Raw genomic sequence first — 17816 nt, 5'->3', positions numbered from 1 at the left:
TGACTTTGTAGCGAACTGTACCTTCTTGCTGCTTGCCACTCGATGCGTTCCCTTCTCTCTGCAGCCTGGAAGATTTCCTGAACAGAAAGACACATACAAATCAGAACTACATACCTCATGTGAGGTATACACTCATATTTGTGAGCACATTTTTATATTTGCACAGATGAATACCCCTTGTGAAAGAGCTCCATCAAATATGATATGGCTAGCTTGTATTTGGAGCATTTATTGTTTTACATTCTATAAAAATGTACCTCACATGGTAAGCAGCAACAGACAACATTACAAATATTCAAGACAATAAATGAATCTTTTGACACACGTTTTGTCATACTAAACCTCAGAGCTGCTAGCAAAAGGTTTTATGGAGATGTTACAACACTTGGTCACCGAGAGGGTAACTGGTTAAAAAGCATTACTAATATCAAAGTAACTGGGCCTGTATTACCTGAGGGATCCTCCTCTAGTGTTGTCTTCAATCACAGGGGAGCTGGTCTTCGGCTCCATGTCAGCAAAAGAGACCTCTGGTTTAACCCTCTGCCCTCTGGTCCTCAGAAAGTGATAGGGTCCACTTCCCTCGTCCTGCTTCAAATCAGCATGTCCCTGCCACATTAAGAGTTCAGAGTTTATAGCATAAGTACAAGCAAGGATGCATGTCTGCTTCTTTCATTTAAACAACTTAAATTATCAATTCAAAACCTTTATTTATCCAGGTAAAATCCCATTGAGATCAATGATCTCTTTTTCAAGGGAGACCTGCAGAAATCATAGGAAGAACATTTTCATTTTCGGTCTGTGCAAACTGCAGTGTACTAGATACAAAACTATAAACCACTGTGACTCTTCTCTGCTATTTGTTCTTACTTAGAAGTGTAATGCAAACAGTGTAAATCCTCACTATTACCATGTGAAATGTGTTCCTGTCTGATTCATAATAATTCATGGCAACAAACTGTTAAATATATGTGGCTTTTTCATTCAAATTTGGTCCATGAAAAATACATGAATATACATGTTTATAACTGCTTTGTGGCAGGGACTGACTGTCCCATGACTTTACAAATAAAGACCTGCTTTTCATAGCAGAAAAAGTCAAAATAACTTGTTTTCTTCTTTCACTAAAGGGTTACCACTATCTTCCATATATTCCACTGAGCATCATCTCTACAGGCACATTGTTGAAACACTTGTCTCAGATGTTGGCTAATGGGCTAGAAATAAAGACTTAAAAGTAAGCATAAGTAAGTTTACTCTGAGAATATACTTTATCAACTACTTTATGATCAACCTATATTCTTAACTCCAAACATGTGGAGACTAGATAAATCATAGGGTTTCAGAATTGAAGAATGAGTAAATGAAAAAAGAATGAATGAACATATGGCTCAACTCATCCCTCTACAATCAAACTTATACCAAAGCACAACACCATGCTAGTCAAACGATATACTAATAATAACATTTGCCTTTTTAAAGCCATGACAACACTGAACCCAAGTAACAGTTACAGTTATACTGTATAGTGTTTAATGATATAAGCACCACATAAATTAGCCCATGATATAAGAGTTTAAGTACATGTTAGGAGGGACTACGAGTGCCAATTCACAAAATGTGTCAGTTGCTCTAAGACTTAGTGACAAGCTGGCTAGTTAGCCTAGCACGCTAGCGAAACTAATACAGCAGAGTTAAGTGACTAGATAATTGATACACCAAATACATGGTTGTGTAGTTATCTAAGCAGCTGTCTGGGTGTAATGCTCACATTCACTGTGTTGTTTTCGGTGCTGCTGAAGCTGTCATCCAGGGCCCGGGAGGACCGAGTCTGCCGGGCGGACTTTCTGTGCGACGCGGGAAGCAGCGACAAAAACTCCGAGCTTGTTTCCAACTCCATCGACCTCCTGTTCGGGATTGTTGCTATCGGTTCGGCTCCGGGACCACCACCGCTGCTGCGTAATATCACCATATTGACTCCAAAACGACCTTTTTCCAGCACGGACGACGGGTAAACAGCCGCGATACCGACTTAAAATTTCGTTAACGTTAAACGTGCCGACAACATAGCACAGCTCACAGTAAATATCCGCCAGCTGACAGGCAGCTCACTAAAACCCTTGATTTCTGGCGCCACAAACGTCACTAGAAGTAATGAGGACAGCGAATAAGAGCTTCCGCTAGAACAAATAGATCTCTGGGATGAGTGCGAGTTAAATAAAGCTATAAAAGTTGTTTTGATTATCGGCAATGTTACAACATAAACACTTCACCCATATTTAATGGACATTTATCATAACACTCATCGTAATTTTTTAAGTTTCCAACACTCAATATAGGCGGAGGGATGCTTAGCCATTCTTAAAAGGTGTTCCGGCTGATCTTAGAGCGCGCTATTTCAACAATCGCGTGCAGCTGAGCTTATTGTGTGTACAGTGTACTGTGAGCACATTCACGTTTCACTTATTTAACAATAATATTTGACCAAACTGCCATATCCAAACAATCGCATAAGAATTCAAAAACAGTCAACATGAACTCATCGTCTTTTATTTGAATAAGTGACAGATACCAGAAGAAAAAATACAAACTCTAGAATTGTTTCTAGCCTGAAAAAAAAGAGCTTTTGTAAAACGGCTGTACAGGCAACCAGATCCTAAGTGTAAAATCTCAACACTCTCCATTGCATCCTTTCTCCTAAGCCGATCCTCGTTTATTGTATTTCAGGGATACTAATTAGGTGCAGTCCGGTGAATAAAAAGGAAAACTGTCAATGTTCAAAATGAGTAAATACCAAGTCTTTTATAAACATTAGCCTCATTACCATTTTCAATGTTGTCCTTTTTGTTCACCTAGAGGGCCATTTTGCACAATGGTTACAAGCATTTACATTCTGAGTAATGATACAGCAACATTGCTTGATTTGAAAACCGATAGAATTAGCTTTGAAACAGTAATGACAAATAAGAAAATGTAAGGATTCAATGGAAAACTTGAGATTTCACGCATCAGAGCCCACATTCCTTTTCATATACACAGCAGCCAACTGTCACATTTCACAGTACCAGGATATCCATTGTATAACGAGGCCAAATAGTTATGTGATAACATTAGTTTGCCATCTCACAGTCCCCGATGTTCAGTCTATGCAGTTGTGAAAAGCCACATAAGCACACAAGTAACATCACAAAGTAAAGAGGGTCTGGGCATAATACAAAAGAGCGAGGCTGTCTAATTCTGCCAACTCACATTTATAGTTTGGAATATAGTGAGGTTTTAGCATTTGTTCTGATGTATTTTCAGGACAGAAACAGTTTGGTCATATCTCAACATGGCCAAACTATGTGACTACCTGTGGTTTAAAATAATGTGTCGTGACACAGTTGGCTACTGTGCTTTTATGTCATGAAATGTGTCCAGAGAGCCCCATCACCAGGGAGGGTGTGTTCACGCAATGGCTGCCAGGTAGTCTTTCACCTCCGCTGGGGTGAGTCTTCTGAAGCCGGCCTCGTTGCAGATCCCCACCTCAATGTTCTCCTCTGTCATCTGACCCTCAAAACTCTCCTGAAACACAAAGATAGTAAGGTATAAATGAAGGATACTACTAAGGAAATATGTTCTATATCTTAGGTATTTTCATAACAAATATCATACCTTCAATGTCAAGATGGCTGTGTGGATGGCATCCTCCAACTCCAGATCGTTGTTATACCTGGAGAGGACAAATAAGTGGTTATTTAACAATCTGTGAAGTGTAAAACAAATTGAGTATGCTTTGTAATGCTTTCCTGTATATTATTCGAAGTTCTTGTTCCAGTTCCTAAACAATTTTGAGTAAGCTATGTGAATAATGCCCTTTTAATACATAGACATAAGTGCCAATATTATATAGTGAGCCATTGCGAAATCAAATTCATTGCATTTGTGTCACCGAAACATGAATCCTGAGAATCATGGATTTCTATAACTCAAGTGAAGCGGGTGGCATCCTTGTGGATCTTTCTTGAGTGCAAACTACAAATCACTTGGATGGAAAGCAACGCTTCAGCCCTTATTCTAGACTACACTGGGGCACCTATTCAATCTATCAGGCATTTAAAAACATTTTATAAATGACATACAGACTTCGCTCAAAGTTGCAATAATATACCAGACTTTGAATGCATCACATCTCCAAAAATTACCACAACAAATAAGTATTTTTACACCTGTCTTGTGTTGATCTTTTCTTTTTTTTTTCATACTCTGTAAAGCACTTTGGGCTGCGTCAAGCATGAAAGGTGCTATATAAATAAAGTGTATTATTATCATCATCATAAAAGTTCAGAGCACTCAGCACTTATTGTGGGAGACACTAATTGTTGAATACAAAAACTAAGAAGCTCACATCTATACATTTGCTGTCTGCAAAATCTATTTATTTTATTAATTCGACAAAAATTGCCTTTTATGGTAACGTCTTACCTTTTTTCCAGGAATGTTTTTCCATTAACGTAGTTCTTGCCCATGGCTGTGGCTTTCCATGCAAAATATGCACCCTGCCAGCAAGAAACAGAGGAAAATAAGTGATTATTATAAAAGAGTTCGACTCACAGCAGACTAAGAACATGGAATAAGAGTTGAGCACACTCCAAACAACATGTGCTACCAACCAATATGAAAGTTAGTAATACAACATACAGAGGGGTCTGACTGGAACAGGTAGGGTTGGCCTTCATCCCATCCGGCAATCAGCAATGAAACACCAAACGGACGCACCCCACTGTAGGAGAAAACAACACAGGTTCAGTTAAAAATAATTCTGACAGATAGAGTCTATAGGCGCTTTCACACCAAGTACTTTGCCGTACTTAGTTCTGATGAACTAAAGAGCAGATCGCGTTCACACCGCAATAAGTCTCTGGGGGTGGATTAGGCAAATGAAGCCGTTGACGTCACTTCTTCTTCTTCTGCTTTGGGTTTACTAGCAGACCGCAAACAACTTCACGGCGGATACTGCCGCCCGAAGTCCCCGGGCCGGAAGTCCACGAAGTTGGGGACTGGCTTCAGTAGAAGCTGCTGGGACCCATTTCTGATTGGCTGGGCGGATTGCAAACCACGCCCCGTAAAACTCTCAAAAAGTTTTGTGATGCCGCTATTTTATTTTCTTCGCATTGCCATTATCATCATTAGCATTAGCCCAGCGCACAAACGGAGAGAGACTAACTTATGGCAACACAAAATGAAATGGTTGTCATGAACTAAGTACTAGTTCCGGATTTTTTTGGTGGAAACGCACATTTTCGGAACTATATATCGGAAATATACTGGGAAAAGTACTCCGGTGTGAAAGCGCCTATTATGTAGTGTTTGTATGAGTGCTTCTTCATGTTTACCCACCCGGACTGTGTGTACTCCTGCATTACAGAGGCCACTCTCTGGACGAGCTGGCCTGTGGGGATGGGCTCCTGGTAAACCAGGAAGTACTGTTGTGCCAACTTCCGAGCTCGTCGCACCAAAACCCTGCAAAGACACAACTCGTTAATTTATCTGTGAATGCTAGGCTCAGTTGTCAGACAAACACTGGTTTCATCTTCTAGATTTCTCTCACACAGTCATCAAAATCCTGAATCATGCATTTTAAAACCTTGGGCACACAAGATATAAGACACTTTTCATTACGCTAACTGTTGACCCAGAAATCCCCCGCCCCCTTTCCAATCATAGAGGATCTCCCCATCCCTTAAATGAAACACCTGAATTATACAAGGAGAGAGGAGAATTCTTCAGAAAGGAATGGATTTGCTTTAGCCGTTTATAATAACCTAACACAGCCCATTTTCACAAGACCTCCCCTATAGTTCTTTTAAAGCCTTTGGACATCAGACAGAACAAAACGTTGTGTCTCAAGATAGCAAACGAAACCTCAGCAAAAGAGTCCCCACCTGTAGTCAGGACCCATTCCACTGTAGACCATGCCTATGTGTTTAGTGATGGGCTCCACTTTGTGGACGCTCTGCTCATCATACAGAATGGACTTTTGTTTCTTCTCTGTTGCCAGGACAACTCCATTGGAAGCTGAAAGTAAAAGACAAATCAAAATTAGCATCTTCAAAAATGTTAACTTTCTAACCAGCTTCAACTATATGTAATGCATACATTTGAAGGACATTAGTGGCCAATTAGGTTTCTGCACCAGTGTCTGTGACATTGACCTATTGACTTGTCTGAATACAAATCAGGTCCTTTGTTTTAATAAGCTTGTAAAACCCTCATTGTGCAATACTGCCATATTTTGCCCCTGAGTCCCACTTCCCTCTGCACTTGCAGTTGTGTGTTTCTGTGGCAGAAATGGTTCACATCCATGCGTTCCCATGGTAATGAACCCTTTAGCAATACATGCATTTAAGGATTATACACCTTTCAAGACATAGAGTATTGTTGCATCCTCTGATATCAATTCGTCATCTAACAAATGTGGATTATTCTATAACATGTTTTTTTCAACGCTAAGCATGCAGCGTATTTCATCAATATTTAAATAATATTAAAATACATGGGACCCACTTTGTCTAAAAAACATAGTTATAGTTTTTCTCCGCACATTTCCATGACTTACCTTTGATGCCCACTGAGGGAGCTCCGGCTGCTACGGCTGCCAGGGCATACTCAATCTGGACCAGTTTACCCGAGGGGCTTCAGAAAGAAACAAAGGATGCTGCATTACTATTATGTTGAAAGACAACATCTACTAAACGTTAACGGCTTCTGTAGTAAAGTTTCCAAACGGGAGCTCATGTATTATGGTCAACAAAGACGAAACCGAAAGCTAAAACAACCGACTCATCTGAGCTATTGTAGCTAGCTAAGCTAGTTTTAAGTTATCATGTGGAACTGAACTGTTTCGGGCTATTCAGTGACACGCTTTCAAATACAAATGTGTGGCAGGTTTTTTATTTTATCATCAATATGAGAAAAAGTCACTTTTTAACTGTTTCATTTGAAAACACATTAGCCAACATGCTAACAGTTTGCATTAGCCGATTCATTGCACTACCCGGCGATGACAGTGCATCAGCTACAACTTTGGCCCAAATCTGCTTTTACTGTCAAAATGCAAAACCCTGCGTATACGTTATCGAACTGCCATTCAACAACAACCTCTACGTGCTGAAAATTAGGATGCTAATTTCAAATTAAAGGTAATTTTTTGAAAAGTTTACCTAAATGTGGTGAGGGAGAAACTGTAGCCTCGTTCCGCCATCTTGTTCTTCTTCTTCTACTCTGTGTTGCCTGGAGACTTGCACATCCACTGAAGAGTGCACACTGCCACCTATAATAGTCACTGGACATGAACACCCACCCGGCCTGCCGTACAACCTTTGGATACATAAGAAATGCAATTGTTTTAATAAAACAAAATAATATATTCTTCGGAATATACATGATGAGGAGATGAGTCATTGCCTCACAAATACTTTATTACAGATAAGATGTAGAGAGGTTGATCTAAAACAAGTTTTACAATGCAAAGTAATTCAATAACTTTAAAACTTGTATGTATTGTCAGTAATCCAAATCATAGAATCTTATAGAAAAAATAAATGCATTATTTATGAACATTTTATATTCAGATTCTTTACTTATGACATCATTATTATAGAAAATGCATGTGCATATTTCAGATATCTTACTATATTTATAATGATAGCCTAATTATATGTATATACTTAACACATGTGCTTGCTACTAAATAATCACAGCATTTGTATTTTAATTTATTCACAAATCTTAAATAATAAAAAAAGAACTAAATTCTAGAAAAAAGTTTGGTGTTTTGTTGAACCATAGAGACTGATTTAAAGTATAATTAATTAGTTAATAAACAAAGTTGAGTGTATTTTAGAAAATGGCCGCTAGGTGGTAGTAAGACACCTAGATGACTTTCGCCTGCCTGCAATTAAACAGAGGAAGAAGCGTGGTCTGTCGCAGTTTGATGACGATTATTGAGTCTCTGTGACCGTGAGCTGTTTGACATGTACGGAAAGCAAGCGTGCTGACCAAAACAATGATGAATTTAGCCACTTTAGTGAACAGCCTCAGATGCTCTCTGCTGAGCATTGAGAGGAGACTTCTGCAGGCGGCCGGACTAGAGAGACAGCTGGGTGAGTTTACTGACTGGAGCCCAGCAGGCAGAAGGTTATTCTGTTGCTGACCATCGACACAAGCCCTGTCTCTTAAACAGATTCCTCGTGCTGAATTTAATGTTAAGGTGCAGTGAAAGCTAACTTGTAACAATGTATTTCCTGTGCAGCCCCAGCGCTGACAGTGGCTGGCCCCAGTCTCCTGCCTCAGGTCGACAGGGAGGATGGGCTGGAGGAGCAGCAGAGCCCGGATCAGCCTCCTGGCCTCACAGACGGTATCATGTGGATGGCAGTGCCCAAAAAGAGACGCACTATAGAGATCAACCGCACCAGGAGGAGATCTGAAATAAATATGTTACAACTCAAGGTACTCTATGGATCCTCTCAACTTGTCCTTGTACTCTAACCCAACTGTTCTCCATTGCTGTCTAACTTATAAAGCTTTCTAGTGCTGATTGTTAGTGATTGAATATATGAGCGGCAACTCATCCCTGTACATTTAAAGCTCAATAGCAGCAGTTTTCAGCAAGTTAAGCTCTAAAAATGACATTTAGGAAACTCACAGAAACATCTCAGTTAAAAGGTAATTAAATGTTTCCTAGGATGAAAGTTGGAAGAAAGCAACGTTATGTTTTTTAACACAGCTAATCAGACTTCTTATAGCATACATATTACGATATGTGTGGATTATTCACTGTCAACCAAGTGAACCAATATTCCTAATGGAACCTAACAACTGTTAAAGTTGAGAACCCCCTTGTGACTGACTGATACAGGAAAACATTCCTGCCCACTGCAATAACTCTCTATAACAAATCACCTCTGGGTGTCAGAGAAGTCAGTGCATGACATTAAGGATTTTGGGAGATGGCCCTGTGGGCCATCTAAGCTAATTTACAGATGGCCCTGAGCCCAATAGAGATTGCCCTGAAAAATGCGCGCGGACGAAATGACGCACGAAGGGTTTTGGGGGGCCTCCCCCTAGAAAATGTAGATGTTTGCAGGTCTTAGATGCTGTCTGGTGCATTCTCTAGACTGAATTATAAGATGAACCACCACAATATTATATTGTTCAATTTTATTCTTCATTTCACTTGTTTGTTTGTGCTTAAGAAATACTTAAGTTGTTGGTCAAGACACTTTCCATCTGATGAAGGCAAATGCCTTCCCAGATGTAAAAAAGTAGAAAACATTACATTCAGTTATAACTGCCAAAACAAACATTATTTACACTATTATGGCCCCTGTTAAAAATGTTTGTAATGTTATCTACTGTAAGTTGGTCGAATGAATGCCTCCTCATCCGGAAGCTGACCGAGCAGACCCGAGCAGCAGTCGAGAGGAGCCGAGCGCATCCGCGAAGCACACTCTGGCGACGTCAGAGTTCCCGTTAGCCGGCAAATCTAAATCTCTTCGGTCAAAATGTCCGGTCAAAATAATTTCCCTTTAGAGCAATACCGCTTCAGTTGCGCCACTTATGTGACAGACAAGAAGAGTCAATTCTAATAACACTTAATGTGGAGAAAGAGATGTCCTGTATGGGTTGATTGTGCGTTGATCTGTTGGTAATGCCTCTGGGTTCCGGTGGGCATGTAAACAAATGCATAATGCTGCGCTATACTTTGTGGCCTCACCCAGTTGCATAGCGACACTTATTGTTTAGGTGTCTTTTAATAAGCAGGTAGTCATATCATTAGCTAGAACTAGCTGGATCTGATCGATATGGACATAAACGCGAGTGAAGTCTAATCTGACGGGAGAGAGAGATCAGCTGCTGCTGACGAGTCGACACGCAGCTCTGCATAATCACATGCAGCGGTGAGCGGAACAAAACACACACTTCAGGTTAGAATATCACACGTAGCTATTTTAATTACCTCTCAAACTAGTTATAGATATGTTTAGTTTTACTGTCGGGTCACTCATTACTGGATCCGCAAGCTGCATGATACTGGCATAATAGATTGCCCGATCGGCAACCAGCAGGTGAGGCTTCATTGCCCGAGCTAAATACTAGATGGCCCCGGGCCATCGGGCAGTCCTTAATGTCGAGCCCTGAGTCTCTGCTCCATAGTTTCTCTTGGAATAAAATCACACTGTACATTTTACATTTATATATTCAATTTAATATAAGTATGTCACATACTTATGTACATATAATACCTTGCTTTATATCTTGTTATTGTTAATTTGTAAATTCAAAATGTATATTTTCTACTTTCTTGTTTATTTCTTGTCTTTTAATTTGTATTGTACAATGCCATGTATTTTTGTGCTGCTGCAACACTAACATGTCCCAAATTGGGATCAATAAAGTACTATCTTATCTTATTTATATATTTCAATTTATATTCAGTACTTAAGTAACATTTCACATTCTGTAAAATCGTTTTGGAGCACTTGGTGGTCAACAGTGTGAAAAGCCTTCCTGAGATCAAGGAAGACAGCACTACATATGGGCTCGTGTCCAACATACATTTAACCTTTTCCACAAAGACACAGTTAGCTGTCTCAGTGGAGAGGTGAGCACGAAAACCAAACTGCATTGGGTGGAGTGGAGCGAAACCTTTATCTAAATGTTTGGTGATTAGTTTTGACTAGGGATGCACCGAATATTCGGCCACCGAAAATTATCGGCCGAAAATGGTTAAAAGGGCCCTTTCGGTAGCACCGAAAAAATATCACCGAATGTCAGAACAGGCTTACGTTGGTAACCTAACGTGTTGTTGTGATGACGTAATAAAGACGCGGCGACCATGCTCGCGGCTGGCTCACAGGGGGGGGGGCATTGACCTTTGTCATCGAGATTGCCCTGAGCCTTTAACAAATCGTATTAAATAATCTGATGACAGACTGTAAACAGAATAGCTGAAATTTTAACAAACTAAATAACTCAGTTTCCTCTAATCATTAACCCATGTTTGTATAATGTAGTTAACTCCGTGTGTTGCTGCTAGCATACATAACACCTGACGTGGAAACGTTACTCGTGATGGGGCCACAGAGCTACTAGAGAGACAGTGGAACCCGGTACATTCCTCCGTCTGCATGCGGTGCACTTTTGCTAAATGTTTAGACAAATTGCTCGTGCTTACATGCTAAACTCTTATTGCACTTATGGTAACAAGTATTCTCCACATCGAGACGGGTAAAGTTTAACCACACCTCGGAGCGCGTTCTCTCCGCCATCTCCGCAGTGTGCTCCGCTGCATGTAGCAGCTGCGTGTGTGTAAACTGCCCCGCCCCCTCGCACACAGACGGGGGAGAGAGATCTCGTCTGATCGAAAATACATCATAGACGAATTTGTTGTCTTTGCATATTAGAAACGAGTTGGCGACACTAAGACTGCGATATAATGTTTTTTAGCAATAATACATGACATATAAATGTACTGTATGCATTCAAAAGTGCTGAATAAATGTTTTATGGACCCATAATAGTGATTATTATTTAAGTTAAGTTTTGCCATAATCATGTCTATTTCCATAATCAGAACAACATTGGTAAAAAATGTATACATTATATATATATATATTTCTATTAATCATTTTCGGCCTTTCGGAATTCGGTTTTCGGCCAACTGTTTCCTATTTTCGGTATCGGTTTCGGCCAAGAATTTCCCATTCGGTGCACCCCTAGTTTTGACACCCATTTCTCAGCTACCTTTAGAGACACAGGGGAGGATGCTGATTGGTCTGTAATTGGACATTATTGCCTTATCCCCAGATTTAAAAATCGGTGTCACCGTGGCCACCTTCCAGGATGATGGAACTTCCCTCGTGCTGATAGATTGATTCACTAGCATAGTAATTGGTTTTATTAGACCGTCGATATGTGTCTTTTATAAAGTTGGTGTCGAAATCATATGCATCCCTAGCCTTAGAACCTCTTAACCCTAAGACCTCAAGGTCTAAAACGGGGTGTGTATCCACAATCGGGCTAGGTGAGACCTCAGATGGCAGGAAGAACTTTGTAATGTCCAGAGCACTATTTAAGAAATATTCATTGAGAGAGCTGGCCAACACTGCAGGGTCTTTTATCAGGGCATCATTGATTTTTAATTCTAGTACATTATTTTCCTGTTTGGTTTCTTTACCTAATAGTTTATTTAAAGTGGACCTATCATGCTATATTTGAAACATATATTTTAGGGCCATACCTATATAAAACATGTCTGTGCAGATCCTGCATTTTAGCCATGCCTCATTTCGCTCTATTTGCTCTTTCCAGCCCTGTTTTTGCAAGGGCTGATTCTGCTTTTGTGGCAGACTACAGCGCCACTTACAGGCCTGGCATATGTACTACAGCGTCTCCAGCGCTTTCGAGCGGTCTCTCATTCCCCTGTTAGGTGGAGAGTTGCCCATATAGGCGGAGCACCCCTTTTCTGACGTCAGAAAAATTCAAATAATAATCAGCTCCGTTGCAGCCCCGTTTTTAGAGATTTTGGTATGGAGGAAAAGAGAGAGGGTTGTGTTTTCTGACACTTGGTGAGTTCCCTGACACACCGGGGACACATATTCATGTATAAAAGACGTACTAAAGTGCATTTTGCATGATAGGTCCCTTTTTAAGGTTTGCCAAACTTTTTTACCGTTACCTTTCGCACCTTCAATTATGTTGATGAAAAACTTTGCTTTGGCCTGTCTTATTGTTTGTGTTACTTATTAGTTATTAATATTGGTTGATACTGATAGTAGCTGCTTGTTAGCTGAGCTCATATGCTATCATTATTAGTTTATATGTTGGATTATAAGTAGCAACAAACTGCGGTAAAGAAAATAGATATTTCCTAAGTTATTTAGAAACATTGTTGGACCCACTGTTTCTCTCTTTCTCTCTCAGACCAACATCGAGCCATGTCCTGAGTGTGGCCACTTGAAGCAGAAACACATCCTGTGCAGCTTCTGTTACGCCAAGGTGTGCCGAGAGACGTCAAAGATTCGGCAGCAGATGAAGGCGATGGAAGGGGGGGCCCATGGGGCGCCGGCAGTGGAGACTGTCATCCTGTATGAGGGAGAAACACCAAGTGAGCTGGACAAAGACAAAAGGATTGTGGAGAGGCCCAGGAAGAGGCCTGCCTGGTTCAGCCTCTGAGGTATTCATGCTGTTTTTGATACCAAAGCTGATTCTTGATGTAGTTATCTCTGTAAAGATACCGTACCTGATCATTGATTTGTGGGTTTAAGGCTCACACAGCTACATATTTGAATTTTTGGTTTAATTTCATTTGTCACTTTTTCAACTGTTTGTCATATTCTCAAATTGGATACATTTACTGTATGTTTGAATATTTGACAATACATTCTTTATTTGAAAAAGGAAATGATGTGCTTCTTTGTTGCCTTAAATTCAAAAACTCAAATGAGACCATTCAATGTAAAGACTTACCATTGTGTTAGTCAAAAAATCTTACTTTATCCACTTTATGACACAGAAAAAACAATTAGGTTTGATAGTTGTGCTCCAAAGTCATTGGCACAATAAAGGGGGGTCAAGAGTATTAGTGTCTACCATAAGCTTTCATTAAGACTACAGCTTTTTATCATCCTCTGAATAAACCCAATTTTAAAATAGCCACAAGCTTTTTATCAGTAACACAAATATGGTTATGAATCACTTGGAATCGGATGTCTTAAGATTTCAAACATTTATGAAAAGTGTTCAAGTGATGCATCCTTCTTGGCTTCCTTGTGATGGAAACTAATCGCCACTTGTTCTGATCTTGAAGGGATGCCTGTTTGTGAAAGTGTGTTTGTGTTGCCACAGCAACATCTATTAGTCAGGATTCAGCATCAAACTGGAGTCATGTAATACTGGCTCTTGTGTTGCGGGGGGGGGGAACAGACTGTTTTTGCTGGGATGAGTCCAGCATACCTTTCACTGCCTCAGTCACACCGTCAACCCCCTCTGATACAGTTTCACCCTCCAACTGATGGAAGTGGGGCAGCCAGCGTTCTCCTGAGAGGAACTAAAGTTATAGTATGTCAGTGGTGTCAAATTGAACAGGATATTAGATATTAACAAACAATGTATGTCAATAAAAGTTCAGATAGTGTGTAACCAAATTACTTACATTTCAGAATTCCAGCAAGGTGTTTTTACCTGCCTCCCAAACATCCTTCACATCCTTCCATTACATCTGAAATATGAAGATAATGAAGCACTTCTGAACACAAAGAGCATGGAATAATGAGATCCCTTTACAAATCAAATGAGTCTCCCAACAAAACTTTTCTAAAACTCAGTCATAAAGTAGAATCATTTTGCCCAAGGATCTGACGTCTCTTTGGATTAAGACTGTCAGCCAGTGATCTGATTTCCCTCAGCTGTTTCCTTCCTGTGACATTCGGTCTATGTGAGAGACATCCGAGGAGTTGGAGAATATTTTCGTTGACATGCTGGGATAAACCCTGGATTCATGTCATTTAAGCAGACTGGTTGTTATATATCTGTCAACACATGCACACTTTCATAGTCTGGAAGTAAACATAGAAGACTTTCTTTATATCAGCAGTCGGAGTCGTTGTAAGTAAGTACATTTACTTAAATGCTGTAGAAGTGAATTGTTGCCATAGATGATTTCAGTATTTCAATTTTTGGCTACTATATACTTGTACCCTTTTTTCTACTACATTTATATACTGTAGGCCATTTTGTATAACTTAGTTTTAGTATTTTGATTTCATATTGATGCTAAAACCTGATGTAAAAATCAGCACTTAACCTGTGACAGGGTATGTTTACACTGTAGTTTTGCTACTTCTACTTAATTATCTAAGTATATCTTTCACCACTGGGTTAATGATATAACATAAATAATTTCCATAAATGAAATCATTGGCGTTTCATTAGGTTGAGTCATGTTACAGAAAGAGCTAGTGCTCATTTTCAAATGAAAACCAACCTTCAGGATGCCTGGAGTAAGGACATTCACTACAAAGTGATGCAGAGGAGTAAAAATAGAAACAAGGCTGAATATTTAAGACATCGCCAAACACACTCACACCTCAGACTGCTTGGTACAGACGTTGACGACAACACATGATTTGATCACTTTTTGTGTTTGTCTCCTTTGAGTTCTATGTGTGTCAAGTCAGACAGGAGTGAAAAAGGACACGAAAAAGGCTTTTTACACAGAAGTTAAATTCTCACTTTCAAAACAATCCCACAATGCACTGTGTGAGCAGAGGTGGCTGCTATCTGGTGAACTCCTACTGTGATCTTCAGGAGGAGAACCAGTGGAAGATGGAGAGCTACAAAGCCTGCTGGGTGAGCCTCGTCCTGGAAACCAGACCACAATACAAGTAGGTCGTTTCCTAATCAAATTCAGCTTTTTTCTAATTTTGGTTTGTATGGATCACTGCCATACAGGTTGGGTTTTTTCTGCTGTATTTTCTCTGTTATGTTTATGTGAACTCTGTTGAATATTTGTAGATACAGTCCTCAGTATTTGATAATCATCAGAATAAAGGGTAAAGGTACAGCAGCCCATGTGTTTGTTTCACTGTAAACACACCATGTGGGCGAGCTTTTGACCTTCAGTCCACACTGATTCACTTACATAGGGCTATTGCACCGCCTTGTTTGGTTTGAAACCTTTTTTCTGGTGGCTAATTGAACCCATATCCTTTGTGCTTCCTCTCATGTTCAACCTTTTTCAAAACTTAGGCAGAAAATACTTTGTTGAAAATCATTAAAGACGGGTCAGACATTAAGCTGTCAGGATTGGAAGAGAGCAAGGCAGGTTTTTTTATAGTTGTTTTATATTTGTTTCCAATAATCATCAAATTATTACGAATTAAGTAAGTACATTTATTATATTATGACCAAATCATGCCTTTTGTACTTTTGTGTAAACGATTGAGACTAGTATGCTGTCATTCTATACAATGGACACGTTTGAAAAACATAAATAAATGACATCATTGATTATTTTGTAGTTTGTTCCCTATATCCTAATTTCAGAAAGTTCGATATTGTAGAAAGGACGAACACTTAAAGAGACCGCCACTAAAACTGAGCATTTAAAGCAGATCATTCATACAGGTACGGTATCAGGCATACAGTGTGATGTGTTTTTTGACAAATAATGTCAAGATGTTCTAGTAAAAAAAAAGTATGAATCTGACAAAGAAAACAATAGGTACCCTTTCAATTATTTAAAAAACATAACCTATATTTCTTGTAGTGTTGTCAAAACTGTGACCAGCTTTAAAGTTTCAACTAAGCAAGAGAAGTGAAGAAGCAGTATTCACCCTTGTCTACAAGTTATTTGAAAACGCTTGAAAGAGATCTAATGATCACGTCGCTCTACTTTTGTGTATTACAGAGAGTTAATAAAAAGCATTTTTCTGGTGTTCTTAATGTGTTCCAGGCTGACTCTCTCAGAGACAGACAGCGTCCGTAGAGAGAGTTACAAGCAGCAGCAGGTGATCCACTTCCTGGTGGAGAGGAGCCCCAGCCAGACCCTGAGGCTGGGCAGCAGCAGAAACATGGCAGAGCACCAGCTCCCCTTATCCAACACCAGCAGCTCATTTCATACCACAACTAAACAAAAGCCAGTCATACAAGAGAAGGGAAATAAAGAAGAGGACAAACAGGAAGTGACTGCCATTACTCAGGACGTCAGCAAGCCACTCAGAGAGAACTTCAGAGCCTCCAGCCTGATGTCCTCGCAAAGGGAAACCTCCAGCCGGGTGCAGAGGAGGGAGTGAAGAGAGGAGTCATTTAAAATTCAGAAAATATAACGTAGCCTTTGTTATTGTCGTTTACATACAGTACTGGTGTTGGTTAAACAAAATGTGCTTCTAAATGTAATCAGCTTAACTGTGACTTTCAGTGACAAATGAAAGTGTTGATTAATTGTTTTCTCATTTTCTATGTTAACTATAATTCAAACTCCAAAAAACAACACCTCTCATAATGTTCTTGTGAGTAGTGCTGTTGACTGATTTAAAGAGAGATTTACTGGATTCTATTCTCCTAATTCGGTTGGCAAATTATTATATTTAAAACATACATTTTGGATTGATGAATCCAGGAATGATGTGCTTTATTTTGCCTAAAATGAATGTTTGTATGCATGTCTTGTAGATATGAACGAATTCTGAAACAGGTTTTCAACAATGATTGTAAATGTTTGTCATCGTCATTGGTTCCCAACAAACAAAGTAGCAAAGCTTCTTGAAACATTGTCTGGAATCTATATTTATTATTGTTTTACCTGGCCTTGAAGTTAATAAACGGTCCTGTCAGAAGATACAACCAAAACACTTAACCAATAGGTTCAATGTATTCCTGCTGGAAACTGGTTTAATGTATGCATCTTCATGAGCTTTTATGTTGAATGATCATTCTTCAGGGAGCAAATCCAGTGGAAGCCCCCCCCCTCCCTGTGGTAAGTCAATAACATCATAAAGGCAGCCTCAGCGAACTGATATATATGGTAAATGCAGCAGCACTTTTGAGAGTGTTAGAATAACAGTCCGGAAATGAAGTCCTTAAACCTGGAATTTATTGATTTATTATGATTTCACATAGTTCTAAGAGTCAGTACATTTGCATTTATGGCATCATATCCAGCACTTAATCACCAAGTTATGGTGCAAACAAAAAAAGAACATTGAGATGTTTGGCAACCTTATAGAAAAGCTACTGCTTTAGTTAATCCATTCATCACAGGGGTGCAGTGTGAG

General features: G+C 39.6%; 4 protein-coding genes across 6 annotated transcripts in view; 2 read left to right on the top strand and 2 right to left on the bottom strand.

Moving 5' to 3' along the window:
* Nucleotides 1-2132, bottom strand: part of LOC117540804 (ATPase family AAA domain-containing protein 2-like) — a 28142-nt gene extending 26010 nt beyond the window's left edge. For all 3 annotated transcript variants that reach the window (XM_034207658.1, XM_034207660.1, XM_034207659.1), the window contains exons 1-3: nt 1769-2132; nt 452-606; nt 22-77 (exon numbers count right to left, since the gene is read on the bottom strand). In XM_034207658.1, coding sequence (XP_034063549.1) covers nt 22-77; nt 452-606; nt 1769-1969 — 412 coding nt within the window. In that variant the 5' untranslated portion in view covers nt 1970-2132. The remainder of the gene's footprint in view (nt 1-21; nt 78-451; nt 607-1768) is intronic.
* Nucleotides 2133-2531: 399 nt separating this feature from the next.
* psma2 (proteasome 20S subunit alpha 2) lies at nt 2532-7351 on the bottom strand. The gene is made up of 8 exons (XM_034207649.1): nt 7200-7351; nt 6596-6672; nt 5922-6054; nt 5377-5499; nt 4678-4759; nt 4462-4535; nt 3652-3709; nt 2532-3561 (listed from the first exon to the last, which is right to left on the bottom strand). Exons 1-8 carry the CDS (start codon nt 7238-7240, stop codon nt 3445-3447), a joined length of 705 nt encoding a protein of 234 aa, XP_034063540.1. The 5' UTR covers nt 7241-7351; the 3' UTR covers nt 2532-3444.
* A 606-nt stretch (nt 7352-7957) lies between these two features.
* On the top strand, nt 7958-13444 carry mrpl32 (mitochondrial ribosomal protein L32). The gene is made up of 3 exons (XM_034207650.1): nt 7958-8141; nt 8291-8487; nt 12964-13444. Exons 1-3 carry the CDS (start codon nt 8045-8047, stop codon nt 13213-13215), a joined length of 546 nt encoding a protein of 181 aa, XP_034063541.1. The 5' UTR covers nt 7958-8044; the 3' UTR covers nt 13216-13444.
* A 266-nt stretch (nt 13445-13710) lies between these two features.
* On the top strand, nt 13711-17310 carry zmp:0000000930 (telethonin). Its single transcript, XM_034207651.1, has 2 exons — nt 13711-15425; nt 16496-17310. The coding sequence occupies exons 1-2, from the start codon at nt 15292-15294 to the stop codon at nt 16833-16835; spliced, it is 474 nt and encodes a 157-aa protein (XP_034063542.1). The 5' UTR covers nt 13711-15291; the 3' UTR covers nt 16836-17310.
* Nucleotides 17311-17816: the final 506 nt, after the last annotated feature.

The sequence above is a fragment of the Gymnodraco acuticeps genome, unplaced genomic scaffold, assembly GCF_902827175.1.
Source record: "Gymnodraco acuticeps unplaced genomic scaffold, fGymAcu1.1, whole genome shotgun sequence".
Classification (NCBI taxonomy): domain Eukaryota; kingdom Metazoa; phylum Chordata; class Actinopteri; order Perciformes; family Bathydraconidae; genus Gymnodraco; species Gymnodraco acuticeps.
The sequence above is the reverse complement of the archived record's forward strand: the minus strand, read 5'-3'. Positions and strand labels throughout refer to the sequence as shown.

Excerpts from the sequence above, each read along its gene's own strand:
- psma2 (XM_034207649.1), bottom strand. The coding sequence starts at position 7,240 with ATGGCGGAACGAGGCTACAGTTTCTCCCTCACCACATTTAG. Across the intron at positions 6,673-7,199 it reads TTCTCCCTCACCACATTTAG|CCCCTCGGGTAAACTGGTCC; the intron begins GTAAACTTTTCA and ends TTCTTTCTGAAG. Across the intron at positions 5,500-5,921 it reads GGAATGGGTCCTGACTACAG|GGTTTTGGTGCGACGAGCTC; the intron begins GTGGGGACTCTT and ends GTGTCTTTGCAG.
- mrpl32 (XM_034207650.1), top strand. The coding sequence starts at position 8,045 with ATGATGAATTTAGCCACTTTAGTGAACAGCCTCAGATGCTCTCTGCTG. Across the intron at positions 8,142-8,290 it reads CGGACTAGAGAGACAGCTGG|CCCCAGCGCTGACAGTGGCT; the intron begins GTGAGTTTACTG and ends TTTCCTGTGCAG. Across the intron at positions 8,488-12,963 it reads TAAATATGTTACAACTCAAG|ACCAACATCGAGCCATGTCC; the intron begins GTACTCTATGGA and ends TTTCTCTCTCAG.
- zmp:0000000930 (XM_034207651.1), top strand. The coding sequence starts at position 15,292 with ATGCACTGTGTGAGCAGAGGTGGCTGCTATCTGGTGAACTCCTACTGT. Across the intron at positions 15,426-16,495 it reads GAAACCAGACCACAATACAA|GCTGACTCTCTCAGAGACAG; the intron begins GTAGGTCGTTTC and ends AATGTGTTCCAG.